This window comes from Colletotrichum paranaense, assembly GCF_030867605.1.
Source record: "Colletotrichum paranaense strain IMI 384185 chromosome Unknown Scaffold_7.1, whole genome shotgun sequence".
NCBI lineage: Eukaryota > Fungi > Ascomycota > Sordariomycetes > Glomerellales > Glomerellaceae > Colletotrichum > Colletotrichum paranaense.
The window spans coordinates 2,102,609-2,129,578 of NW_026848965.1; the positions used below are offsets into that span (position 1 = coordinate 2,102,609).

At 53.1% G+C, this 26,970-nt stretch overlaps 7 protein-coding genes across 7 annotated transcripts; 4 read left to right on the forward strand and 3 right to left on the reverse strand.

Moving 5' to 3' along the window:
• Positions 1-275: 275 nt before the first annotated feature.
• On the forward strand, positions 276-1,849 carry CPAR01_09554 (FAD binding domain-containing protein; the record flags this gene model as incomplete). Its single annotated transcript, XM_060493819.1, has 5 exons — positions 276-296; positions 349-906; positions 1,005-1,321; positions 1,400-1,673; positions 1,796-1,849. 5 exons carry the CDS (start codon positions 276-278, stop codon positions 1,847-1,849), a joined length of 1,224 nt encoding a protein of 407 aa, XP_060347949.1.
• An 834-nt stretch (positions 1,850-2,683) lies between these two features.
• Positions 2,684-2,875, reverse strand: CPAR01_09555 (uncharacterized protein; the record flags this gene model as incomplete). The annotated part of the gene is made up of 1 exon (XM_060493820.1): positions 2,684-2,875. The coding sequence occupies one exon, from the start codon at positions 2,873-2,875 to the stop codon at positions 2,684-2,686; it is 192 nt and encodes a 63-aa protein (XP_060347950.1).
• A 1,487-nt stretch (positions 2,876-4,362) lies between these two features.
• CPAR01_09556 (SET domain-containing protein) lies at positions 4,363-6,687 on the forward strand (the record flags this gene model as incomplete). Its single annotated transcript, XM_060493821.1, has 2 exons — positions 4,363-4,659; positions 4,939-6,687. 2 exons carry the CDS (start codon positions 4,363-4,365, stop codon positions 6,685-6,687), a joined length of 2,046 nt encoding a protein of 681 aa, XP_060347951.1.
• A 5,406-nt stretch (positions 6,688-12,093) lies between these two features.
• On the forward strand, positions 12,094-12,674 carry CPAR01_09557 (uncharacterized protein; the record flags this gene model as incomplete). Its single annotated transcript, XM_060493822.1, has 3 exons — positions 12,094-12,171; positions 12,255-12,303; positions 12,445-12,674. 3 exons carry the CDS (start codon positions 12,094-12,096, stop codon positions 12,672-12,674), a joined length of 357 nt encoding a protein of 118 aa, XP_060347952.1.
• A 3,384-nt stretch (positions 12,675-16,058) lies between these two features.
• On the forward strand, positions 16,059-18,864 carry CPAR01_09558 (PA domain-containing protein; the record flags this gene model as incomplete). Its single annotated transcript, XM_060493823.1, has 2 exons — positions 16,059-18,584; positions 18,658-18,864. The coding sequence occupies 2 exons, from the start codon at positions 16,059-16,061 to the stop codon at positions 18,862-18,864; spliced, it is 2,733 nt and encodes a 910-aa protein (XP_060347953.1).
• A 970-nt stretch (positions 18,865-19,834) lies between these two features.
• On the reverse strand, positions 19,835-22,717 carry CPAR01_09559 (vacuolar protein sorting-associated protein 35; the record flags this gene model as incomplete). The annotated part of the gene is made up of 4 exons (XM_060493824.1): positions 19,835-19,999; positions 20,057-20,203; positions 20,255-22,472; positions 22,581-22,717. The coding sequence occupies 4 exons, from the start codon at positions 22,715-22,717 to the stop codon at positions 19,835-19,837; spliced, it is 2,667 nt and encodes an 888-aa protein (XP_060347954.1).
• A 1,755-nt stretch (positions 22,718-24,472) lies between these two features.
• Positions 24,473-25,294, reverse strand: CPAR01_09560 (uncharacterized protein; the record flags this gene model as incomplete). The annotated part of the gene is made up of 1 exon (XM_060493825.1): positions 24,473-25,294. One exon carries the CDS (start codon positions 25,292-25,294, stop codon positions 24,473-24,475), a length of 822 nt encoding a protein of 273 aa, XP_060347955.1.
• Positions 25,295-26,970: the final 1,676 nt, after the last annotated feature.

Sequence of the window (26,970 nt, forward strand, 5' to 3'; positions counted from 1 at the left end):
AACTTCCAACGCATTCATAACTGCAAAGGTTCTTTTACTTCAAAACAGACCCTGAGTGTACTCCGTGGATTTGCAGATGCACACGCCCTTACTGTATCTTACATTTGACCTGAGCCACACATTATTACACGTACGGATACACCGTACATCAAATTTACCAGATAATTATCTTCGCGTGAACCCTCCCGAGCCACGTCTTTTCGCAATATCCCCATAGCAATTGGGTGACCGAACCTTCTTTGACAGGCACACCTCCCCTCTCTGACTAGCTAGCCATGTCCCCAGGGCTGAAAAATGTAAACACGCTGGCCTGTCCGCTATCAAACTTTGACTGAGCATACCCTTTAGGTTATTATTGTCGGGGCCGGCCCTGCTGGGCAGCTGCTAGGGCTGCTTCTGGGTCGGGACGCCATTCCCGTTACGATCGTCGAGCAGACATTGGAGCTCGACGATAAGCCCAGAGCCACCCATTACGCTCCACCGGCGATGAAGGTCCTGAATCGCGCCGGCCTGGGGAGCGACCTGCGGAAATACGGGTTTCTTCCCGATGGAGTTGCATGGCGCAAGCCAGACGGGACGCGCATTGCGGGCATCAGCAACGAGATTGACGGTGATGATCCAGATCGCATGGTTGCACTGCCCTTGTGCGACCTGGCGCGGTTGATCTACGATCACTCGAAGCATCTACCATCCGTCACGTACCTGTTTCATCATCGGGTGACAGCAATCGGTCAGGACGATTCCCGTGCCTGGGTCGACGTGGAGAACGGGGACACAGGGGACAAGTCACAGCTTTTTGGTGACTTTGTTATTGGGTGCGACGGGGCTAACAGTATTGTCCGGCGATCGTTGTTTGGGAACGAATTTCCTGGCAAGACATGGGATGAGCAGATTGTGGCCACGAACGTAGGTTATACCTTCTTTCGGCCCGTTGTCGATGTGGTCCTCTCTATCGAGAAGCCCGGGTGCTCGAGTGTCAGGTCGACGAACTGATGATCTCACAGGTGTACTACGACTTTAGTCGCTTTGGGTACTCAGACTCCAACTTCATTCTAGACTCAAAGGACTGGTTCATGGCGGCCAAAATCACCAAAGATGGCCTATGGCGTGTAACGTATGGTGAAGCTACGGGCTCGACCCCCGAAGAGATTCTCGGCAGGCAGCCGGAGAGGTTTAGAAGTATACTACCTGGACACCCTAAACCGGACGAGTACAAGCTCGTCAGTATCAGCCCATACAAGGTCCATCAACGGCTAGCCAAGAGAATGATTGCCGGCCGGATTTTGCTCGCTGCAGATGCAGCGCACCTCTGCAACCCCTTGTAGGCATCTTTGCTCTTTTCGCTCGGTAATTTCCGTGGCCCGTAGCGCGCAGGTTGTGCTGACGATCGTCATGGTAGTGGGGGTCTCGGCCTCACCGGCGGCATCGTCGACGTCGAAGGCCTCTACGAGTGTTTGTCCGGGATACATCGCAATAAGGCGAGCCGGAGCATTCTGGAAGTCTACGACCAAGTGCGGCGACAGAAGTATCAAGACATTATTGACCCGATATCCAGCGAGAATTTGCGACGCATGTTCAGCGTCCACCCCGACGAGGTGCTGGCTTCCGACCCGTTCCTCAAGCTTTGCAAAGATGCTGAATCGGATCAAGAAAAGCTGAAGGAACTGAGCAAGGTGAGTTTGGATGACAGGCCACTCTGACGTTTTGATCGTTATTTCTTTTCGGTTTCGCAGTTTGGCTCACAAAAAGGTTCTCCTGGCAGGGCGCACAAGCACTGGGCTATGACTTTACGAAGCATTACACTTCTGGAGATGGTGGTGTAGGAGGGGGACTAGGCACTCGTCTTTAGCAACAAATAAGCTGAGCTAGCAGCGAAATAGAAGACTCACCGGCCCAAATCGATTGGTTCTCGGGAGAAGCCGAACCACCATAGCAGAAAAAGACCCGGCACTGGGAGCATTGTTTGCCGCAATAGGCTAAATGCAAATATGCTCGATGTTGTCGAATCTTTGACAATGCATGAACTGTCAAACTGAACCAGCAGAATGGTAGCTTCTGCCACACCGTTGGTCAGCCCTGTGCGCCTGGCTACTAAGGATGAATTGCCGACAACTAAACTTTTGAAAAGCGTAACAGACAGACTGCATTCGGGACACCCGATGGCAAGCTCGTCCAAGCACACGAGATCTCGCAACCCACAAGGGGGTGACGGGGGGGAGGGTGTGTAGGGAAAAACTCTGACCAAAAGAAACAGCGACGAGAAAACATTGACCTGTGGGTGATCCGTTTCTTCTGCCCTGCACAGAGTCGGCTCGCAACTGTGCCCTCTCAAGGGAAACAGGGAGAGGGAGGGCAAGCGCCGTGAGCCATAATAAGCGCAGGAGCTGTCAAATCAACAAGAAGCGCAAAGAAAGTTCGCCGGATGTTCGATCTCACGGTAATTCGCTTTCGCTATCCCTGAAAGCTTCTGGTTCACTTAGCTTTGTGCAACCCAAGGAGAAAATAGCTACCCGTGCAAGCCTCTCGAATGATTACCCGGCAAGTGGGCAATTTTGGCTAGTTCTTGTCTGGCAATACCTCCGCTTACCAGGTCGCCGTGCAATGGCTGAACCTTAATAAAGACACATCACGGAGCGGTCCGATTGGGAGGGAACAGTGATAGGCCAGACAAGGACGCTGACCATCACTTCTCACTTATACGCTGCAAGTCCCAAGCGGCAAGCCAGCATACCAGCGGGTGATTATACGACAGGAATGGACGTGAAAGATAGCACATAGGGACCCGTAAGGAAGTGGAAGGGGGTGCAGGCTGGCGATAATCAAGGGTGTTCCTGTTCGACCGAGCTTGAGATTCATGGCGACCTAAAAGAGACATGTGAAACCACAGCTGCCCGAAAAAGGGCATAAGGGAAAAGGATGAAATGTTCGGGGGAATTTGGCATCTAGTGTCTGATAACAATAAGGTTTGAGGCTGCCCCCGAAGGGCGCATTTGACGGCAATTTGGGAAGCCCACCGGCAGGCTTCTCTCGGGGGTTGCTGGCGCTGGTGAAAAAGGAAAAAAAAAGAGAAGCTGAGGCCAAGAAGCCGGTCCCCGGTCGACATTCCACGAGTAGAGACGGACGGTTGAATAGCAGCCCTAACAGCGAGAATTGTGGCTGGGCTCAGACTGACTGTTTCCAGGCAACCTTACTGGGACGGGGATGACGTCGGCTAGCCGACGCCACGTAAACTCTATTTGTATGACGCTTTTTCTTTTTTGTGTTCCAAAGGTTGAGCCCCTGTTCGTGTTATGTATGTGCTGGAGTGTGTGTGTGGCATGTCCCTGTGTGCGTCCTCTGAGTGTGAGTAGCTAGTAGGTATGAAAGTGCGTGTCGGGGGCCGCTAGTACGGAGTACACCAGTCAGTCAAGTCAGTCATGTCAGGTATATCGGGTCATACAAGGGGTTAACTCGGGTTCAAGCGTCACTGTCACGACTCTGACTTGCAGTAGTGTTGAGTTGTAAAAGTGTCAAGTTGCGAAAGGTTGCTCCAGCTCGACGAAAGGGAGACTAGGCCGAGCCAGCCCGTTTCCTCGGGCATGCTTCCGTAGCAGTGCAGCGGCAGTAGCAGCAGCCAAAAACACGTGAGGAGAAAACCTTTTTGTCGAGCCGTTTGCAACTGTGGCTGTGACGGCGCCGCTAACAAATACAACAAGCGACGAAAGTGTATGATGCCGAGGCGGATCGTTCTGCCCAGTTCCACCCCCCCTTCCGCCTCGGAATTTCTGCCCACGCAGTAATTCGGTTCTGTCTGCCCATCGACGATCCTTGCTTGACCAGGTTAGGCTGGCGTTTGATGGGCTAGACTCTGGCTACGTGCTCCTCGTCTCTCTCGACTGATGCTCACTCGCAACACACCCACCGGGCCACGGTACAACACCCACACCTCTTTCTCCTCCTCAGCCATAGATACATGTATACACACCCAGGAGGAGAAGAACAGACTAAGACAGGCTCGGCTTACCTTGCTTTGGCACAACTGACCCCACCTCCAGAGCAAAGACGAGCAGGAAGGTGGACCCTGAATATCTCGCAGTGATCAGTCTCACTGCGTCCTCGTTCTCTTCTCCGCCGTTAAAACTGTGCTGGCCTCCCACACTCTTCGGTTGAAAGTTGATGCCTGGTGCCGTTACCCGCCCGCAGGCCAGCTATGATACCCAGTAATCAACCGTTTGACAACGATAGAGACAAGCTTCGAACCGTCCTTCTTTAGGCTGTCTCTTTTGACACGTTTTTTTGGTTCCTTTTTATTTTTCTTGATCCTTTAACCCTCGGCAAACGGTTGTCGATTCTTTCGATTTACCGCCATCAACCCACCCGGACATGGTGTTGAAGCGTCGACTAGTTGATTTCCAGCGCGAACAAGATCCCTTCGCCGTCAAGGTGTTTCTCCCGCCGACCGATCATTACCGCCAACGCAACTGGATCATGACGTCCCCGGAGCAGCAGATGGACACCCTGCGAGAAGGTCTTAGCCGGGTGATTCTAGACCAGCTTGCGGAAACTCTGCGGGATTATTCGTCTGGAAACTTGGCGAACCCGGTGCTTCGATTTGAAGCTTTCATTCAGGACGGCGAGCCGGGAACGCAGGGGCAAACACCCCGCTCTCCCGTGGTTTCGGTAAGTTGCATCTCCATGTTTATCATCGCGGGCTGGACCGCGCGTTGGCGCCGGAATGTGTGCAAGTGTTCAGCTTTCGTGCTGCCCGTGGACTCCAGTTCTACAGCGCAGACAATCCCGGAGATACCCAATCAAGACAGATAAAGAGCGGATGACTCAGCATCAACTGATTTACTGCTGGGTCTATTTCACTTGCTCCTCCGTGTTGTGGCATGGGTGGTTGGGTTGCAGGTTAGGTACGAGAGGGTTTTCTGCTAACCACCATCACCAACTATACAGAAAATGGTAGACTTGTCTGGCATCATTTCACAGAGCGCAAATAACAGCCCGAATACGAGCCATGCGGGAAGAGAAAACACCATCGAACACCCGACACCGCCCACCATCAGCCCGCAATTGATGATGGACGATGTCGCGGCAAGCGCCAGCCGGGCTTTTGTCCGGACACAACGGACGCCATCCCAAGGACCGCCACAAATGTCACCCGAGACCGATGCAAATGCTTTTATTCAAAGAAGAGGAACGGGAGCTCTACGACCAGTCAGGGGAGCCGCTCCAGTGGAGGAAGAGCAGCCGGACAGCCAGAGGCATATGCAGGTTGCCAACAACTTTCCTAAACGCGCAAAGATTCAGACAGACGTCGTCTTCATCCCGCAACAGTCGTCCATTGACAAATTCGTCGTCAGCGTTTGGGAGCAGATCCACGGTGGTATCAGCTTAGATCCCCAGAGTCTGCTTGAACAGTGGCAGCTCACGGCAACGGCAGCAACAGCAACCATCAACAATGCTGGCAAGATTCACGTTCCCGAGCAGCTCGAGCTCGGCTTGCTCCAGGCGCCCTCGGCAGACGGCACGCTGACTGAGATCGACATGGAGGGAACCTTCAACCGCAGCAACATCTTTTGCCGAAAAGTTACGCAAGCCAGCCGCGCGTGCCGCTCGATTGAGGTCATTGTCCAAGCGCGGTGGATCGAGCACTTCGACTCGTATGTCGAGCTGCTTGCCATCACGAACCCGGGCATGTCCCCTACCAAACGTCGCAAGGCGGCGCTCATTGAGGCGTGTAACGATTTTGGATGGTCTGAGAAGGAGTTGCGGAATAAGATGGCCATCTGGCGCGGCTACAAGGAAATAAAGGACGCGGGAGGTTGGGCCGCGCTCGTCTTCGCCGGCATGGGACTTTACCGCTTCTGCAAGTACCGAGTTGGATTTAATCCGGATAGCATGCAACGACTCCGGTGCCTCCGGCCCCGAATTGAGGTCGCCGCCGACACTCTTCACCCCACGTGGCGCCAACTACTCATGATTGTCGGCGAGGGCGCACAGCGTCGGTTCTGCGGTCACCCGCATGACTGGGTTGTCCGCCAGGACGGTTCGGACCCAGTTCCGCTCCGGTCGACATATCTCGAATATGACCCTTACTTCAGCTTCGAACAGCTCGAACACTCCGTCATGGACATGAGCGCGTGGGGCACCGATGATCCGCGATGGGTGCCGCCGATGAACGCCGTGGCTTGCGTCCAGGGCATGCACACATGTCACTCGTGCGGCCAGGAGCAGTCCGAAGACCCCAAGATCAACTCGTGCTATTGCTTCCCGACGCTATTCGGGTCCGGGCGTCGGAGCCCCTGCCCGGTGCAGGTGTTCCGGACCTCGGACGGACGCAATAACGGCCTGATGGCTCTTTGTCCGTTCGAGCGCGGCGCGGCGATAGGAGAGTTTGTCGGCCTCATCACAAAAGACTTGCAAAATATGGACGTTATGGACAGCTCGACGGGTGTCCGGGCCTATCAGATCTGGCAGGGACGGCAGGGCAACTTCACGAGGTTCGTCAACCACAGCTGCAAGTCCAACGCGCAATTCCAGCAGTTTGTGTGGATGAGCACGCAGCGCATCATCCTGGTGAGCAAGGGCATTGAGGCGGGTCACGAGGTCACGGTGGACTATTCTGGGAGCTACTGGCGCGGTTTGGACAAAGAATGTCTCTGTGGAGAGTCATGCTGTCGGTATAGGAACGCGGCTCGATAGGAGGAAGACAAATGCGATGGAGTGGACTCCATACTCTGTATCCGTAGAGGAGAATTATTACTACGAAGATTAGGGCGAAGCGGGAAACGGGGTCGAGTTCAGCCACACCACTACACACGGACGAAGCTGCGGCGGAGGCTGCGGCGAAGAGGGGGTGTGTGAACAAGACCTAATTCTCATGTTCCAGTGGAAGAAAAAGAAAAGATTAATCGCAACTACCGATCATGTTTTTTTTACGATTTTAGGATTAGTCTTCGGGGTAGAGATACAGACGTGGACGGGCAGGCGAACAGATGCTTCAGGTTATTGATCGCAAGCCTTTCCTTGTTCCTAATCCTATTTGGTTAAAACATCCGAAGTCAGATTGACCAGTCAGCCGCCGCAGCATCCGAGACTCTGACAACATTCTTTTCTCCCTTCTCTTCTCCGCGACTGAGTCGACTGAATCAAACTGAATCGAGTGAGTCGCTGTTCGAGAGAAGGGAGGGAGGGAGGCACATAGGTAGGTAGGCAAATAGGTAGGCTCGGAAAGGATGGGTCCATTCCGAGCGCGTTTAGTGGTGACATTTAGCCCATATGACACCGGTAGATGAGCACCGCTTGTGTTGATCCTCGCTACATTCCAGTCCTCCATAAATCTAACCATGTGTCCTGTCCCCTCTGTCCGTCCTTCTAGCCATCTGTCTCTAGCTCACACTCACTGGCTCGCCGAGTTCGTATCAGCTAGCGGGTTCCAGGTTTGTGCCAACGCCCTGCGCTAAAGCGGCTAAAACGTGCCCCTTGAATCGCAATGCTTTCGAACTACATTAGCTCGGGCCGCCGTTCCCCGACCAGCATTTTCATCTTGGGTACTTTTACCCTTCTTAACTTCCGCCAAAGTCTCTTCTTCGACCGCTACGACGACTAGAAATTTTTATACTTTGCCAAAAGTACGCCAAAGGGAACGGCGGACTGGCCCGTTCTCCCTTCTTGGAGTTTGTCCCGAAGCTTTGAAGCTCACCCCCAAGGCGGTCTGTGAACCATGGGACCGCCGCCGCGTCAAACAGGGAAGTCAGGGTCTGGAAGCCCTGAGTGTTCCGAGGCTTATGAACGAACCCTTTTTGCCCGCCTGCTCGTGAAGTGGGCGATGGCCTTATTCTTTTGTCATCGCGTCCCGCTACCCGACGGGAGTGTGATAAACTTCAGCGCTTCAGCACTGGACCGTGTAACAAAATCTTGACGTAATAGAGAGTCCACTGGACCTCGTCTCTCGGACGAAAGGTCTTGTCCGCCCCGGTGGCCCAATCTCTTCTATGTTCCCCTTCTTCAGCCAGCCTTCGGGCTCCTGTTGGGACCTCGTTAGGACTCAGAACCTCGTACCCGAAAACTTTAGCTTTTAGCGGATGTGTCTGCGATAGCGAGATAGGTATGCGGGTGTGCGGCTGCAATGCCCATCAGATCCCGCAGGCTGTTGTGGGCTCGGTAGTAGGCTCAGTTGGCCTTGTGGCGCCTCGTGTCTTTCGTTTCTCTCGTGTCGACTACCTATGCGTAGACCGTCGCCTTTACAGTTTTGACGGGTTTTCAGGATTCCTCATAACCAGAACTAGAAGCATATTGACAGCTACTAGTTGTGGACGCTAATGAATGCTCCCCATCATCACTGGCGCGCGTGAACATGTGTATTATCTCGCGCCAACCACCGTCATCTCACAGCTCAGGGGGGGGGGGGCGCATCAGGGGGTGCTAATGAGCCACCAAAGCCCGAAAATAACATTCATGAGCACTAGAAGACCAAGACCGAGGATCTCGAAAATCCCCCGCACATCTATACTAGCAAGATGAGGATCAGAGTCCATGTGGCTTGCGAGCTAAGGAGTGATCATGCATCTCGGGCCTCATCCGGGAGTCTTCCCGCTCTTCTGAGACCGTGTCCCTCAACCGCTGGTTCTTACTGGCGCCGATGCCAATGCTCACCACTGATCCATCCCGCGCTTGACACATCGGCATATCGCAGTTAGGGGGAAATCCCACACATTTCCATATTGTCGATGCGCAGAGGCCCTCGCAGACCTGACGGAGGCAACTGTTAGCGATCAGCTACCAAGAACATGGACGAACACAGACACTACGTAGCTGAGACCGAAAATCTCACAGTGATAGAAAGGTCTCGTGACGGACAGCGTCGTCTCACACTACTGCAGGGCACAGAGAGCTGAGCAAGTAGCCTTTTTTGAGCTGACACCTCTTGGGCAGCTCGAACCGCACTGGTGCGTCCCCGAACTTGGGTTGACCGTGTAGTAGTCAGACAGTCTTTGCCCGTTTCCTTGGCGTCCCATGGTCCTCGTCAACTCTGAACTGTTTAATCGACTGTTTTGACATGCTTCCCTCACTTCCAGAAGACGGGGCTGACCACACCCACCCCCCTTCAGGCTTCTCTCCCCCCTTCTTTTCACATCACGCTTTGACGAACGGACATTGGAAAAACGGCCCATTTAGACCGTTTCGCTTTGGAGTCCTCGGATGGTTCTTATGACTATTTCTAAAAAAATTGCCGAGAATGAGAGCCGTTGAACACGTTCGAGTCAACTCCAAGAGTGGGCTATGTAGTACAAGTCTAGCGATAGTGGTGCTGAGGATCCCGCCTACGAAGCTCGGCGGAGACGCCGTCGGGCACTAACAGCAGGAGAGAAAGGTTCTTCATCCTGTCAGAACACCCCCTGCTTACGAGTTCGCCAGCACGCACCAGGCCTGATGAACGATTCTTATCATCAGTCGAGTAGTTAAGCCAGTTGTCATCCTTGTCCGCGAAGCAAGATGGTGTCCCATCCTGTGTCCGATTCTTTGAAATACTATTCAGCAGGGTAGGCTAGACGTTGCCTTTGTGTGACGAGGCCCTGTGGTGCTAGGAAGCCTATAGACATGACCATGTTCGTCTGTTGAGCTAATTACTCACAGCGTGAACCAATTTTACCCAGCTCCGGTCCACCCCCAGCATCACCAAAGATCCCAGATTTCAGCGTCAGTCAGCCCAAGAAAACTTTTTGCAACGATCGATCGAATCCCGTCGACTGAACAATCCCCTCTCCCCATCACTTGATACTCCCCTTCATCCGGGGCCTTGGCCAGAGACTTCCGGGCCCAAGAAAGTTGTGAACTTTGGCTCTCTGGATCGACTCGCTTGCCCCCAGCCATCGATTGGGACTGCTACCCAACAAACTTCTGCAGGAGCGAATAAAAGGTGATGATGGCTCGGCCATATCTCCTATTTGGCCAGAAAAAGAAACATAAACCTGGCCGAGAGATGTCAGACCAGCAACAAAGGCAGCCAGGTTCCGGGGCTGAGAAGCATTACTGCAGTGTCACGCAACAATCACGATCTGTTCCCGCCGGGAATGAACTCCCGGTCGGTACGCCACACTGGCAGGCAATCAATGTCTCATCGATTCCCCTTTGACGGACGACTCCGGGGACACGCAATCGGAGGCCCAATGGCGTCCAAGCGGTTCCCGCCGGCTATGCCTTCGTCGGGACAACTCGCGGCTAGGTCCCTATTGGCCGAAGCTCGGAATCAGGATTGGCGCGTGAATATGGCGAAAGCCTTGTTGCAAGTCGTTAGCCACAACTATGCAACCTGCAGGTGGTCGTAGTACGACTGTTCGAGTTGTCGGAGTTGCCTAACTTAGATCTTGCTGTTGGGCGAAGTAGTTGGTAGTGTCAACTCCGACGAGCCAAGAAAGAGCGTTGGAAGTCCAAAGCCTTTTGCTATCAACTCCATGTGTCTACTAACCAACAAATCGTGCGTTAAACGATCTCAACAGGAAGCTCAGGCTTAGGAGATTTGCCTAGAAATTTGCAGGAACCATGGGGGACTGTCCAATTTCCTGAAGAAGAGGACCAGGTTGAACCAGTAAGTACAATCGGCTTTTCCTACACAAATTGGACGCGTTGGTTGAGTAGAAATTGAGAGAAGTGGAAGAGTTTTCGCTGACTGAGATCTGTGTCTAATTAGCAATTCTACACGTTGACCGACGACACGACTGAACGAGCAAATAACTAAGACTCTCAGTGAATCTGCGGATTCTGCTCTCTTTATACAATCTTCGAAATCCCTTGACATTTTTGTCTAGGATTTGTCGAAAGGTTCTTTGACTTTAGCAATTGAGGCAATTTGTGTAAGTGTCGAGCGACAACTGGTTGATTTCTTACACTTGTCGCCAATCCATTATTGGAACGATATGTGTTGCAAAGATTTGAAGTCCCAGCTCAGTGCTGAATTCAAGGATGTTCCAAGAGCAACAGATTATTTCTATGGCGTATTTTGATTTCTGGAGAGGCAGACAAGTCAATTCGGCTGCGAATTGCGTCTTGTACACCGCTTTGAAATGCTGCAAAATCGATGGCGATGGCGTAAGGAAGTAGTGACAATTGTTCAGGTTATTTCTTCTACGACTTGTGGATTTCTAGATTTTCCAATGCTGAGACTCGCAGGTTACCTTAGCGTCGGCCGAATCGAAAAAAAGCAGCGTTTCCGCGGACAGGACTTCAAAGTCTTAAGACGATTTTGACAGCCGCAGTAGCCACCCGACGTCTTACAAAAGTGTCTCACAAACATTTACGTCAACTTTGACACATTGCGAATACGGGAAACAAAGCCAACAATGAGCCAATGGCAGTCTATTTGTGGACTATACCAACGAATCAGCGCCTTTTCACGATAACCTGGGAGAAGCCTGGACAGTTCTATGCTTTGACCTCGCAGGCTCGCAGGCCTTCCCTCTCTTTTTCTCCCCGCAAGTTCGCAGCGTAGACCAGATCGGATGGCTGACAGTGTTTCTAGTTTCTATAGATTTGTATCAAGTCACGTGCGAAACTTCCTATCGAATTCATGCGTAGCGAACGGCGGAGGTCTGTAAAGTTCTGTTTGTCGGCTTTACAGAGCTTCCTCGTAAGTTGAATGATTTCAGAAGCCGATCCCTTCGAACCCGCGGGCACCGAGCCTACCCCAACGAGCCGATTTTGGATATTCTCAAGCGGTGGCAATTCCTACCGGAAAAGCCTATACGTTGTACTACACCAGCGAAGTCTCCAACAAGCTTGACTGGAAATTGTGGCCAATCAATACTATTTGAGTTGAGCAAATAACGGCAACTAACGTTGGAGAACGTTGAGTTGAATAGAGAGAGCAAAAAAAGGGCTCTTTTCCTGATTGGGCGATTACCTGCTCAAACGCGCTCACAGTCGATTGTTTTGCACGACGCCACATCTATCGCAGTGAGCAGAATAAAAAAATTATAGGAGAGATAGATATATGAATGAGGCGTTTTTCCCCAGACTTTTGTTGGGCGGGTGTTTGTGAAGAAGAGCAGTATTTCTGCAATGATCGTCGCGCGTGTGCAGAAAACGTGAATTGACATGGAATCATCAAACATGCGAGGCAGGGCACAGAGCAGCTGCAGCGGTTCAAGCCGCTCGAGCGCGTCGACGGGTTCAGCGTCGTCGGGGACGCAGGAAGCGTGAGCAAAGACGCACTCCCCCGATTTTCTCTCGTCCGAGGCTTGGACTTGCGAGAAAAAAGAGAACAGCTGCAGGAAGCATATGCTAACGGCTTTGGCAGGAGACATTTCATCTTTGACCGAGGTTCGTCGATACATGCAAGCCGGGCCGGCCGAGACAGAAGCACGCGGGCGAAGTCGCTCGGCAAAGTGGTCCAATTCTCTACCCAAATTGGGCAACGATTTCGCTGACGATTGAGGAAACCCCTCGGGGTTTCTGGGACAGATTGGTATCCCGACGTGCCGCTGGTTATCCAAGCGAATCAACTGATTATCGGGCGTCTTGGGCTGGGGCACACGCTGCCGGAACTCGTGGCCGAGTCCGCGAGGAACGAGGCGGGCTGTCACCCGGGCACGATGGCGGCGTACTTTCACCATGCCATTACGCTGGAGCTGGCGTGTTTGATGAGCAATGATACGGTTCAGATGGCGATCGTAAAGGGTGTTAGGGTATGAGCGGGCTCCGACAGCAGTTTGTAAATCTTTCTGGGCACGAACGGCGTTTGATCATTGGTATTGCTTCGCGATTGTTGAACTATGATATCATGAAGGAAGGGCTGTGTTTGCTTACTTGCTAAGGTTGAGCGAAAACGAATGGTGCGGTGGTCATCACTGCGCACGAAATAGACCTCGGCAGCAATGAGCAATCGGAGTTGCGATTTCGGGACAGGCTGGGATTGTAGGTACTACTTAGGCTGAAATGACCTAGACGGCCATGCTGTTATCTTTAACTTGGCCCAACGTAGACTTCATCGCTTTGATTCACGATGCAGACTGACCATGGCAGACCTTAGCCCGGCCGTTGCAATGTCTTCATGCTGCCATCAGAGCTAATACGAAACGAGGCCGTCAATGCGAGAGAGATAGAGCGCGCTCTAGTTGACCAAGGGTGGAGGGCCATATTATTTAGCGACATTCGCTAGAAAGCTTCAACGGAGACCACAAGATGGTGCAAAGTAGTGTGTTTTCAGTGCTACTTCTCTTCGCGCAATTATTACCCAAGACATATCAGCAGTGACTCGCTATTCAAGCTAGCCTAGCTTGCATGTGAATTTGAATCGGGCTCTGATTACCAATGTGGTGAAGACTCTGTGTGATGGACAACGGACCCCAAGAATGCCGATGACGATAGCGCCGCCAGGACAACGCACTAGATAAGAGCGCCTAGCAGGCGCACCAGCATGCGATTGACACGATTTTTTTTTGGGTTTCAGTAGACTAAACGACTCGAAAACGGTCTTTTAGAGCATATGGACTGGGCAATTCGGGGCTCGAGCTGACAGACTAGCTGCTGAAGACATCAGAACATGGCATTTCTTTGTTTTCCCCTTAGCCAAAATTTGCATCGGACTGCTCCGAAATCGGTTACTGCGAGGAGACGGAGTCTTCCAGAGGCCGTGGACCAAAAGCATTTCTTGGGATAAAGGCGCGACGACGAATGCCAGGCAACACATGGATAGATTTGAGCAAACAAGCAGCATTCGTACAAGTCAAAGCCAGCAAGAAAGAGGCAAAGAGTAAGCGTAGATGGCAAAAGTCGACTGCCATTTCTCTTACGACAGAACAAACGACCAGTCGCTGAGAATGGCATGGCGGCAGCTTCGAACTGATGGTGTCGCACGAGATCAGCCACACAAAGTCAGTCCAATCGAGCCTACGTTGTCAACCCAAAATCGGACGAAAGACTATGACTGATAGATGGCATGGAGACCTCGCGATCTTATGTTCGTTTGCGTACAGTATTGAGTGTTTTGGTGTCACGATCATCAGTTCCCAATTCCTAGAAGGGATCGTTTGTGTCGCCAGCAAATACGCTTCTAGAAAGTCACACAAACGCCATGCAGTAGTGGCCAAAGTCTAATGGAGGCCTATTGAAGGAAACAGCCATGACTGATGGTTTCCAGAAAGCGAGATGCAAACTCCGGGTCGGACGAAAGGTTATAGCGATCTGGGTGGCCCAATTGCACACGAAATCGCGCAAGCATTAGACATTCGATAACAAAGCGACTGTTCTAGGGTGCCGCAAAATGCTAGCAGTAGGTTATGGATTAATGGACACACATTCGAGGGAATTTGTATGCGGATTGTAGAGTTCTGGGGTGTATTGGTAAGAGTTGGTGATTGCTTCGAAATCGAGCGACGTAGGTATCGGGAAGGTCGTCACGCAAGACCATGAGAGACCTGCGCTTATGTCGGCATCGGGACGTTTCGTGTAATCTGGCTGGGAAGCTTCGGGGTAAGGTTTGGATTCGTCAGGCGATGGCGTCGAGTAGGCGGCGTGGGAGCGGTGCGAGGAGAGAATGGGAAGTGCTCACGAAGCCTAGCTAATCGCATATGTTAGTAGTTCCAGGTGCAGACTTACGAGGAAGAATCATGACTGATTCCTAGCGCTCACAGTGGTGCTAATGCCCTCCGTAACAAGATGGAAAAAAGACTGCATAGGTCAGAACAGCAGAAGGTGTAAGCGGAAGGTCAGTCCACAGGTCTAGCACAAAGAAGAAGGCTAGCCTAGATATTTGACTACTGACTAAAGATGCAAGTAGAGCATGAACTCCGGGTATTGCTAGCCCGGAGCAAGCTATCAGCACCTCCAAGATGTCAACGTCTAATCATATCCGACTATGGGACCAAAGTCACAAATCGTCTCTTGCTATCCACACTTGCCATATCCGTGATATCTCTGAATCCGGGGACGGCTGGATGAATCGCCGGGGGTCAGCCACGGCAGATTCTCCCGGTTCTTGGGCGCCGATCCGGGGCCCGGGCCGACCTGAAACCCGTGCGAGAAGTCCCGAAGAGCTTCGTTTTGGAAGATGGAGCACAAACGCACACAGGGGTTTGTTGGGTCACATTGAAATTGGGAACAGGTGGCCGTCGGTGGAGAGCAGGGGGGATGAGTGGGGAGTCTCGTCATCAGAAAGGAGGCAGCAGGGATATCCTCCTCACTCGAGACTTGCAAGGGGAGAAGGGAAGAAGAGAGAGACGAGGAGGGGAGGGGTGGGAGTTGTAATCGAGAGACGGAGTCGGAATCAAAGATGCAGTGCAATCTGCAGAAAAGTGACAGCCAAGGGGGGCCAAGAGTGGCTGTGCAGATGACATAATCGGGTCTATAGAGGTCCCGCTTATGTAAACGGATCCTCCGTTATCCGGCTATCTTACCTCCCCGGGTCCCTCGTATCGTGATATCCGTATGGGCATCCCGCGGTTTCCATTTTTTGGCGAATCCGCGTAAGCTGCCTTAGGTAAGCAGGAGGGACCTACGTGCACGTAAGCAGGAATTCACTGCCCAGAAAGACACTCGTCAATCTTGATTGGACAGCCTTGGCAGAGTAGGGGACTCTGCAGTGGACAGGCTCACTAAATTGCGGCTGCACTCACTGGGACTGGAACTGCCTGGGGACCGGCTCACTGCCGCACGGAAGCCGGGACTGTAGCACCTCCATGTTCATCCATGCCAAATCACGAACCTTCATGTTTCGACATCGCCAGCCGCAGAGTCAATTCAACCTCCATCGAGCTTTGTTGTTGCCAGCCGAATCGACATCGCGACTAGCCTCACCATCCAGCTTCTCTTAGTCCTGTCGATCCGGTCAATGTCTGTTTGCTCCCGAGCAGCATCCATGGGACCCCTTTCTCTTCCGTCATAGTATTTCGATAGCGTCGTGTGTTGCTGCGCCTTTCCAACACTCCTTTTCCCTTCATCTCCGCCCTCACCCGACCGACTCGATACCGCTCGTTTTCCCTTCGCTGCTATATGGATGCCGATAGACGCCTTTGATCGACGTCCCTTTGACACATCGCCCCCCTGATTCTCGTTCCTGACCGGCGACTACCGCAACGATGCCGTCGGATCGCGATCACCGGTACGAATCTGTACCCCCCATCCCAAGTTACGATGAAGCTCTCGCCACAAGCGGCCCGGCCGACCCCTCAGAATGGCAGCAACCCCCGCGCTCTCCGCTAGACGATCGCTCCCAGGCCGAGACTGAGTCGCAGTCGCTGCTGAATAGAAATGGCCTCGCAACTTCATCACGTCGCCCAAACGGGTATAGGCCGCCAACAGTCGAAACAGATGACGAAGATAGCTCATGGGGCAGCGACGATGATGGAGACGAAACGGCATATGTGCGCCGGGAGATGCAAGAGCTCGAAATAGGGGATGCAGAGGACAGATCGCGCCCGTCAATATGGGGGAAACGGATACCATTCGCCCTCTCCTTATCACGCTGGAAGTGGTCTTGGCGATGGCGGATGCCAAATTTGCGTCCAACAATTCGACTGCCCTCGGGCTCGGCCGACAACCCCAACAACCCGAACGAGGCGAATGCGACGACGACGAGACCGCGATTTGCTTTCCCGCAATGGGACAAGGACAAGGCGCGGACGGCCATTATCATTTTTGCTCGGGTGTTTGCTGTTGTGTTCGTCATGGGCATTCTTTACGCACTTTTCATGAGCGATCTTTTCACGAGCATGGCTAGGCGCATGAACGGCGGACTGCGCTTCAACCCCGAGGATGTACGCTTGTACGTGCAGCAAAATGTCGAGGGCCGCCGGCTGAAGGCGTCGGTAGCTCATTACACAAAATACGCCCACATGGCAGGAACTGAGGGCGACTACGCTCTGGCTATGGACGTCGAGTCCATGTTCACCAGAGCCGGGCTGGATTACGTCAACGTTGACGAATACTACGTGTACATGAACTATCCGAAGGCCGGAGGACGCGCTGTGGAGATTATTGGCGACGATGGGAAGCCGAAGTGGTCAGCGAAGCTGGAAGAAGAGGAAATCGGAGGAGAAGCAGCTGGACACCAGACGTTTGTGTTCCACGGACTATCCAAGTCAGGAGATGTTAAAGGACCTTTGATCTATGCCAACTATGGCGCGAGGTCGGATTACAAGAAGCTTGCGGATCATGGGATCGACACCAAGGGCGCGATTGCTCTTGTTCGTTATTATGGCACCCAGGCGAATTTGGCCCTCAAAGTCAAGGCAGCAGAGGATGCCGGCTTTGCAGGCTGCATCGTGTACAGCGATCCAGCTGATGACGGGTTTAGATTGGGCGATGTAGCACCCAATGGCCGCTTCATGCCCGCCGATGGTGTTCAGAGAGGCTCCGTTGCGCTGTCGAACTGGGTCCTTGGTGACCCCCTGACTCCTGGCTGGGAGAGCAAGAAGAACCTGCCGCGTATGAAGCCCGATGAGAGCAAGGGTCTGACCAAGATCCCCAGTCTGCCCCTCGCGTGGCGTGACGCACAGATTCTACTACAGCATCTCAAGGGCCATGGTGAGCAAGTGCCGAAGGAATGGGCGGGAGGTGTTCCTGATATCGCGGAGTGGTGGACTGGCAACCTTTCTTCGCCCATTGTACGACTCAAGAACGACAACGACGTTGTTGAGCAGAAGGGCATCTGGAATGTTTACGGCAAAATCGAAGGCATTGAGCAGGATCAGAAGTCCATTATCATTGGAAACCACCGGGATGCTTGGTCATTTGGCGCGACTGAGCCTCACTCTGGCACGGCGGTGCTGATTGAGATGGCACGCATCTTTGGCACACTCGTCTCCAAGGGTTGGCGACCTCTGCGCAGTATCGAGTTCATGTCGTGGGACGCCGAGGAGTACAACATGATCGGCTCCACTGAATTCGTCGAGCACAATGATGAACTATTGCGACAAAACGCATTTGCTTACATCGACCTCGACTCTGCTGTGGCAGGCAGCGAATTCCACGCTGCGGGATCGCCCGTCTTTAAGCAAGCTGTCCTCCGCGTAATCGATCGTGTCTTTGATGCGGGCCTGAATGCCACAGTCCGTGACCTGTGGAACCAGCGGGAGGGTGACCTGGAAGAGCTTGGAATGGACGGCGACTGGGTTCCCTTCCAAAACATTGCCGGCACCAGCTCTCTCGATCTCGGCTTCAGGGGCGCACGATTCCCCGCGCAATCCAGCTACGACAACTACGAATGGGTTCAACGCATCGGCGACCCAGAGTTTGCGTACCACGTCATGATGGGCCAGATTGTCGGCCTCTTGATCCTAGAGCTCGCGGACAAGCCCATTCTACCATTCGACATGGTGGGCTACAGCGAGCGCATTGAGCGCTACATCAACGACCTGGCCAACTTTTGCGAGCACATGGGCGCGGGTACGCAGGACAAATTCTCGCTGGAGCCCCTCAAGAAGCTCATTGCGGAAACCAAGGTCAACGTCAAGGGCTTCTCCATGTGGGAGATGACGTGGGAGAGCACAGTCATGGGCGGTGGCGGCTGGGAGTCGGGCGATATGGGAGACAAGCGCATTCAGTTCAACAACCATATGGCCGACTTTGAGACGGCGCTGCTGGACCTTGAGCAGGGTGGTGGTGTAAGTTTTATCTCTTCCCTCTTCCGTGACATGCTATCCGTGTTTTCTGATTCAATTGCTGACGAATGTGTAGATCCCCGATCGCACCCAGTTCAAGCACGTCATCTTTGGGCCCCAAGCCTGGTCCGGCAACAAGCCCGTCACGTTTGCCGCCATTCGCGACGCCGTTGAGGCCGGCAACTGGGAGCTCGCGAACAAGCTCGTCGAGAAGACGGCGCGCATCATCCAGAACGCGACAAATGCGTTATCTGAGTGGGAGAAGGCTGCAGAGAGCAGCTGATCGCACCATCACTCCCATTTCCATATTGGGCTTTTTTCTTTTCTGTGTTTCGATACGACGATGGAGTGTGTGTTTTACCGCATTTTTTGAATGCAATTTGAAGAAGACACATGTACGAAGGGGGCCACTTGCTCCTATTCCCTTTTTTGTTTCTTTTCGTCGACTCCGTTCAAAAAAATTCCATTTGGAAGATCTTCTGGGGTATGTCTATGCGCGCCTCGCCGCGAAAGCCTGCTGCCAACTCTGTTCCTGTTTTTCTGGCATTGCAAGGAGTTTAGGGGGGAATTTCTACCACACAAACAACCATTGTTCCGCAATTCTTTCATGTCCCGAAGGTACGATAGTTGAAAACCTTTTACACTGCCGCGATCTTGTAGCGGAACGTGTAATTCGAGACTGTGTTTTGCCCGTGTTTCATCGTGATGATGTTCCATGTGTCGTGATGAATATCATCAAGCTGTCTCACCCTTCTTTTGACTCGAACCTACACTTTTTGAAGACGTGACGATTGTGGCGAGGGATAAGAAGTTCGATCGCTTCACTAGAAATGAGGTAAGGTAGGAAGAGAAAAGGCACGACACACGTATATACAATCAAGGCCACAAGCCACATGCAAAGCTTTTCCACCGTCTCTCTGTGCACAACCACATCCACAGACTTCGTCTTGTTCCAATTCATTGCATGCGCTTATCGTATAAACACGTTTTTTCTTGACTCTCTCTCTCTCACACACGCAACCCTCTCATTTCCTTCTGCTCCAATCTCCAAACCTCACTCAACTAGGTTCTTCTCACAAACCCGTGTTGGCCACTACTTCCGTCGCCGCTAATTAAGAAACACCCATCTGTTCCCTCTCCATAATCCCTTCTTTCATTCTCCCTGCTCTCGTAAGGTGTGTCGTCATGTGGTGATTGGAGGAGTGCCTCCCGTCTGCTTCAAGAACGGGTCGACAGGTTCCAAGTACCGGTGCTTATTTCGGGTACAGGACAATGCCATCGTACTGCCGCCCCTTGATACTTTCGAGGATGTGGTAAAAGTGTCGCTTGCTATTCTCGACCGAGGCCGAATCCTGCTGGTTGCCGGCGAGATTGGAGTGGATGAGCTCAATGAGGCCGTTGAGGTATTTGGTGGTGACCTGTAGCCCAGTCAGTACTCGGGAAAAACAATGTACAAAAGCAGTGAGGGGGCTTACCGCCGCGTTCTGCTGTTCAAAGTAGTAGACGTATCGGTCGAGGATCTCAACAAACAGCTCAATCGATGTCGCTGTCTCCATGCAAGAATCTGCAACGCGCAGGGCTCTCTGAAGACACTCAAGCACTCTCTTTCCATCGCGGTACAGCTGCAACAGATTAGCAAATGTCGGTTGGTTGTGTATGTAGCCCAGACTTACCCCAGTTTCGTCGGCCTCGCCATTGACAGCCATTGGCGTGGCCCACCACAGGTGACTAGCGAGGTAGACAGCACGGCACTGGTCGGGCTTTCGCAGAAGCTTGCTGCCGTGCTGAGCGCACTTGGTGATGAGAGTGTCATAGTTCTCCTTGCCAAAGTTTCTTGTTTGGTGCAGCGCTGTGGCAATAACGCAGACGGCTTGGAACTGCGCCTTGGAGTCCGAAATCGCCTCCTCGTAGACGGTGAAGGCTTGAGCGAAGAACTCGTAGGCCACTTCCTCAAAGCCCGTCATATCAGCCGTCTGACCGGACGCGCAGAACAGGCGCAGGGCGAGCTCCGCCGCGCCGGCTCCGTTGACACGGGTGTATAGAGTGCTCAGAGCAGAGTGCATAAACTTGAAGAGGGCGTTGCTCTGGGTCTCCCAGTTGTCCTCGTAATGTTCGCGCGTCTTGAAGCGTCTTGCAAGCTTCATGCAGGCAGTGATGAGGGGCGGTGTCGTCGTGCGGATCCTCTCGTTGCCTTCAGAGTAAGCCTTGCGGGTCATTTGCAATAAACGGAATTGTGTGTCGTTGTCTTCGCCATTAATGAGATGGACAATTCTGGCCAGCCAACCTTGTTCCTCCATAGTCTCGTCGGTCTCGACAGCCCGGCGTTGTGCAACACCTGGGTAGTTAGACGGTGTTTGGGAGCCCTCCTTAATGAGCACCTTCAAGACCTCCAAAACATTTTCCATCTGGCTAGGGGTAGAGATCCTTGTCTGGTCACGGAGTAGAGTGCGAGCGACTTCACCAGCAACGGCGCGGCGAGTGGGATACGACTGTGACTGGAAAAGAGGAACGTAGGTAGGGAGAGAGAGCGCGGTGAAGATGGAGAGGTAGCGGTTGAGAGGCGCTTGCAGCAGGGCCAAGAGACTTTGCTGTGCCGGGGGAGAATGAAGGTCGGCATTGTTTGCGTTTTCCCGGACTTTGATCGTGGCATACTCAAGAATCTGGTTGACAAAGTCTAGCCTCTCGGGGTAAATGTTGAGTGCCAGGTTTGTCAGTGAGCAGAGCAACGCTATTGTGTCTGGGATAGGGAGATGCTGCGCATCCACCAAGTTTTTGACTTGGCTGAAGAAAATCTCGTAGAGCTGCACGTTCTCCGGGATTCCCTTCTCGGCATCAGCCCCTTCTCCATTGACGGCAGTCGCTTCAGTGTCGGCAATCGAAGGAGCTGGCTCTTCTGGCGGGGGTAGGTCCTCTGCGGCGCGGGCTTCGTTTTCGCTGCTCTCGTGCGCAGCACCGTTTGTATCGAGGTCAAGGGGTTTCCCATTCTCGTCCACACCGGAGCCTGGCGCACTTGATGCCTTCTCGGCCTGCAATTTCGTCTTCTCCAGCAGAGCTGATAGCGCCTCCTCCTCCTGCTTAGCCCGGTCCCCTTCTCCCTCATCCTTGGATTCGCGTTCGGCGTAATCTGACAAGCGGTCCATCAGACCAATAACAATGGCTTTTACATTGACATGGGGATTCAGGCGCGAAACGGCTCCGAGGAATTGGTCCAGAGTGTGTAGGTGGAAGTCGTCAGGGAAGACCTGGGTGATGACCTCGAGCAGGTACTCCTGTGCCAGGACATCGCGGCATTGCACAACCTGCTCTAGCAGAGGCGCAAGAATGCCCGACTTGTACGTCTCCAGATCCACGAGTTGGCTCAGTCGGACGATATTACTTCCAACCAGAAGCTGGAGCTCCTTCCGCTCTCTCGTCCGTTGTTCGCGCTCGCGGGAGTGGCCTTGGTGTTGCAGCCGGACCCAGAGCTTGTTCATTTCGACAAAGTTGGTGAGTATGAAGTTGATCGAGTCGGACAAGTTGCCCTCGGGACCGTCGCCGTCACCCGTCGGTAGGTAGTCTCTGGCCTGGCCGGAAAGGTAATATCTGAGGAACAGGCCGCGAATGGGATGCTGCACGCCCCTGCTCATATCCATCATATCCTTCATGAGTTCCTTGACAGGTGCGTCGGGGATGGACATGTAGGCCGTGCCGACGGTGATCATGAGGTACAGACGCGGGATAATGTTACCGGCATACTGGACGAGCTCGTACAGGTCGGCGAGATGATTGACGGGGTGGTTCTCTCGGAGATGGACGGAGAGGTAGCGCAAGGCGTCAAAGACAGCCATATACAGCTCATAGTACTGCTTCGGGCCCAGGCTACTCGTACGCAGCTCGGAAACTAGGGTAGAGCTGGACGAGGTGCATCGGACTGTTAGTCTCAACCATTGAAGCTTATCGGGGGCATCGAGAGAAGCTGCCTAGGAGCTCCCGGGAATCCGGGGAACGGGGATGACGTACCAGCACTTGAGGGCATCCATGAGCTTGCTCGGCGTGTCGAGGCATTTGCGCATGAGGGCCGTCTGCTGGCGCACCGCGACCAGGGCATCCTCCAAGAGGCGTGCCTGGTCTTCCGGCGGCACAGGAGTCGCAGACATATCGAAGTCGAACCGGCGGGGTAGTTATCGATCGAGGCGACGTAAATGATGCTCAGTTGTGGCTCATTGATGAAGGAGACAAACGACAGAGTCGGAGTGGATCGATTGCGGTCGGAACAATTGCGCGATGAATGAGGGCGCAGACGTCGGAGATGTGTCGTCGGCGCGCGCGGCTGCGAAAAGGGTTGCGAGGTGAGGTCCCGGGGGGTTCGTTGGAAGGCTGACGATGGAGTCCCGTCAGGTTAGCAGTAGCTGGCTCGAGGCGAGTGCTAAGGACCGACTAGGCAGTGCTGCGGTGCTGTGCGATGCGAGCTCGGTGGACTGAGCCGTGGCTGGAGCAGTGGAGTGAAGGCCAGACACTGGCTGGCGTGGACGAGAAGTGGAGACTGTCCCTTTCCATTCTCTTGCGACTTGCCTGTGACGTGCCCGCCAGTGGGAGGTCGGAGAATCGGGCTGCCTGGAGGAGTGATTATGTAAGGCAGTATTATGTAAGACCTCGTCTATCGAAAAGGGCGATAAGATAAGAGGGAAACACGCCTCAGGGATTCATTCCATGGGACCGGTTGAAAATGCAGTGAAAGCGAGACTCAAATTTGGAGTACTACATACGTATTAGTCTTTTCTCCATGGTTCAATTGAACCCTTTGGGTGGGTTAAAAATGCAGTGAACTTGAGGCTCCTAATCCTTTAGACAAATAGGTACTCGTCGGTACCACCCTCCTAGGTGGTGATTGGGGGAGTCGTCCGCCTTTCGTTGATGTCAGTAGAGTGTCTTTATTCTCCAGGCTGAGCTGCGTTTTTCTTCTCCCCGTAGTATGCCTCTCTGTTCATCACATTGCACTCTCCGTATGCCTCAGTCCGTTTGCACACTCGAAGGTGAAAGTACTACTCAATCAAAGTAATCCCACCCATAGCCGACGCGATAAAGCAAGCAGGCTTCAACCATGTAGTAGTATCCTTAGCTGGAAAGAATCCAGGGCGACTCACTCAAGCAATCCTTCCTCTGTACCCGGTCAACTTCTGCTACATATTGGATATTCTCTTTCTTACTTAGGCCAACGAGCCTACTTCTAACTATTCAAGGTAGTGGAAACCTTTGCCACTCGAGCCTCGACTCTGGACTACGGACTCTGGACTGCGCAAGGAAGTTTGACCAGGATCTCGCACAAACGTTGGCGCGTTGGAAGCAAAAGTTCTGTCTTGGACCAAGGGTCGCGGTACAGGCCAGAGTTCCGGCTGGCGCCCCCCGCCTTGGCTGCATCAGCCTGTGGGTTCAACCCGATCTCCGCCTCTCAACAGCACACAACCAACCTGACCCCTTGATGATCACAACGGTCAGAAGCAACGATAATATCACCAAAGAACAACAGTCTCTCTCATATGCCATGCGTCAGTTCATTGATTCGTTTGAGGTTCTCTCAGCAGCTGATTCGTACACTGTCACATGCATGTGCAATATATCCCTACATTCAGGATGCCCCTCTGTCAATTCGCATCTTCACCCATCTCAGATAATACCATGCCGTGTGCTTACTCCCTACCCGTGTGCCATTGCTGCATCATGCAGGATATGTGTGTTCGTGAACCCCTTACTCCAACAAAACGCCATCCAAATCCAGACAGTACTCCGCATACTCTCCATTTTTGCTCCATCCCCGCAATCAGTGGGCTCGTGTCCATACTCACCCGATTTCCCGAGTGAGAAGGCCGAAAAAGCAGCCGAGAATATCCAACATTCACTACCTCCCAACGGTCTCAAGCTGTGAGGGACATAGCCGTAGCAGGAAGCCCACAGTCCGTCTGGAGATACTCAACAAGCGCCGTGTCAATTGACGCTGAAAATGCAGCAAACAACAGTGTTGCCGTCGTGCCGGGCGCAGGGAGATGTCGTATCCTCGGCACAATCTCCAGCTGCTCAATCCCCTCGACCTTGGCCAGCTCACCGACCCACTCCATGCTATCGTGCTTAATGAGCGCCAGCAACCTCAGATCTGAGACGCTCAGCACCTGCGGCCCCTCCCACGCCGCCGTTGGTCTTCCGCCCTCCACGATGATACGCAGCCTAGGTATCGCCTTATCCAGCCGGCGGAGGTAGGCGCACATGGTAGCCCAGTCCAGCCGGTCACTCTCACTATTGCAATGCATCACAGGCCCGTCCTTGCGGATGGTAAGTTCCTGGATAGCAGATCGAGAAGAGGGCGTCAGGTCTTTGAGGAAGGGCACCACAGCCTCAACGTCGCTACCGAAATCGAAGCCGTGCGGGCGGCCGTAAAGAAGGTGACTCGTCTCACGGTGGATGCGGCGGTTGACGGCCATGATTTCGGGGTGCATTATAGACTTGGGGCTAGCCGGGTGGTGATGCGCGTACGTCGTCAAGAAGCATTGCCTGTGAAAGGACCTCTCGATGATGCGGTATGAGGTGCGGCGGTAGGTGCTCAGGGCGCCGTTGTGCAGCTGATGCATTGCCTTATTGCGGACGGCGAGTCTTCTTTCGCCAGCGTCGTCAAGGAGGTATTCGTAAATCATGATGCGGATTTCGGCGGGGATCCGCATCAAGGGGGATTGCTCTTCGTCCATGATGGAATCGTGGGGTTACGAGGTGTGGGAACTTGGGGTCAAAATCTGGGGTCGGAACTCGGGTGGGTTGGACGGGGACGCTTCTCGGATGAATGGAACTGGTGTCTGGAGGTTTGAACACAGCACAGAAACGATAAATGAAGATGCAGAAGAGTAACAGAGTCGCAATAAAAGAGAAAACAGGCGGAATTGGAAAATACCAGCGGCGGAAAGAGGGTCATCAGCTGGTCTTATGGCATCGTGTAAGGTACGGCAAGTGCCCCTGCGAAGGTGGAAGGTGAGCGTGACTTCCTTTGACATGTCTTTCCGAATTGGTACACCCACGCGTTCCGAGAAGCAGCCAAGGAGAGGGGTCCATCAAGGTGCCTTCCTAGTGACTGATATTGGCACTTGCTTCTGCCTCTAACTGCCCAAGTGGTCCTTCCCCCGAGTCGGAAACATCCCATCGGCCAATGACTCTTTCCCTTTCTTTTTGATGAGCAGAACTTCGTCGCAGTTGCAGTTGCAGTGTGAACATCCAAACGCTGTGCCGCATGCACACGCGGGGCCCGACCTTGGCCGTCAAGGTCCCCTTGTTGGGGCCATTGGGGGGAGGTGTGGATCTCTCCGACCTCATCTCACCTAACCAATGGACCTCACCTACCTCCCCCTTGGGGGTTCCATTGCTTGGGCAGTCGGAATCCCTCGTTGGAGAGTGGGTGTGGCAGCTAATTCACCCTGCACAACGGAGACTCACCAGCAGGCCAACAGCTGCTTAAACCAGCCGAACCAGCGTGAATGCAACTTGTACAATCAGCACTGCAATATGTAGCAAACATTATGCAATGCTCCACTGGCTGCTTACCGGCTGACTCTTCGCGAGGATGACAAGCAATCCTTCTTCACTAGTACAACTTATGGGGTGTCCAGACTGATATCGTATCTGGTCTTGACCAACGCTGTCCGCAAACCAATGCCTCGGCCCTTGTTTCGGGCCAGCGCTGACGGCTCCGCGGATCACCACGGGACTCCACATTTCTAGAATCGCGGGGGCCACCGGGACACCTCCGCTCCTGGGGTCCGATACCCGCCGGCTGCCTTTCATAAAGCACCTCAACTTAATACTCACGATAAAATCAGCAATCTTTCTATAAAATTATCGTCAAAACGCCAATCCCGATGCCATTTTCTATCTAACGATTGGCTATATGTTTGCCGAAATCACTTCCCAGCCCCCTTCCGCGCTACGATAGCATTCCACATTGCGAAATTCCGAATACTCCCGATGACTAGTATATCTGTGGAGGAGATGACAGCTTGTTTACGGAATTTCTTACTAGATAGATGAACTCGACCGTTTCCAAGACTGACAGCCAGACCCAGTCTGCCAAATATAATCGACCATTCTTCGACTTCCTAAGCTTCATAGAGGTTTCAACTCCGTATTGGAGGCAGGTGATTCCAACAAACTCTACTGTCCGGAGGCGCAAAATGTATATGCGTACCCTGTATCCTTTGCTATCTTACCCAGCTTAGTTCAGCTCCCATGTCAAAACGCAACTTTGGCTCACGACTCACCACGTGTCTGGCAGTTAGTACGTATGATTCCCTAGAGGGGTCTGACCCTAGTCGGCCTATGACGTTCGTTCATTTTATGGCACTTACTGGCCTCTTTGGTTATTCCAGAAGCAAGAATA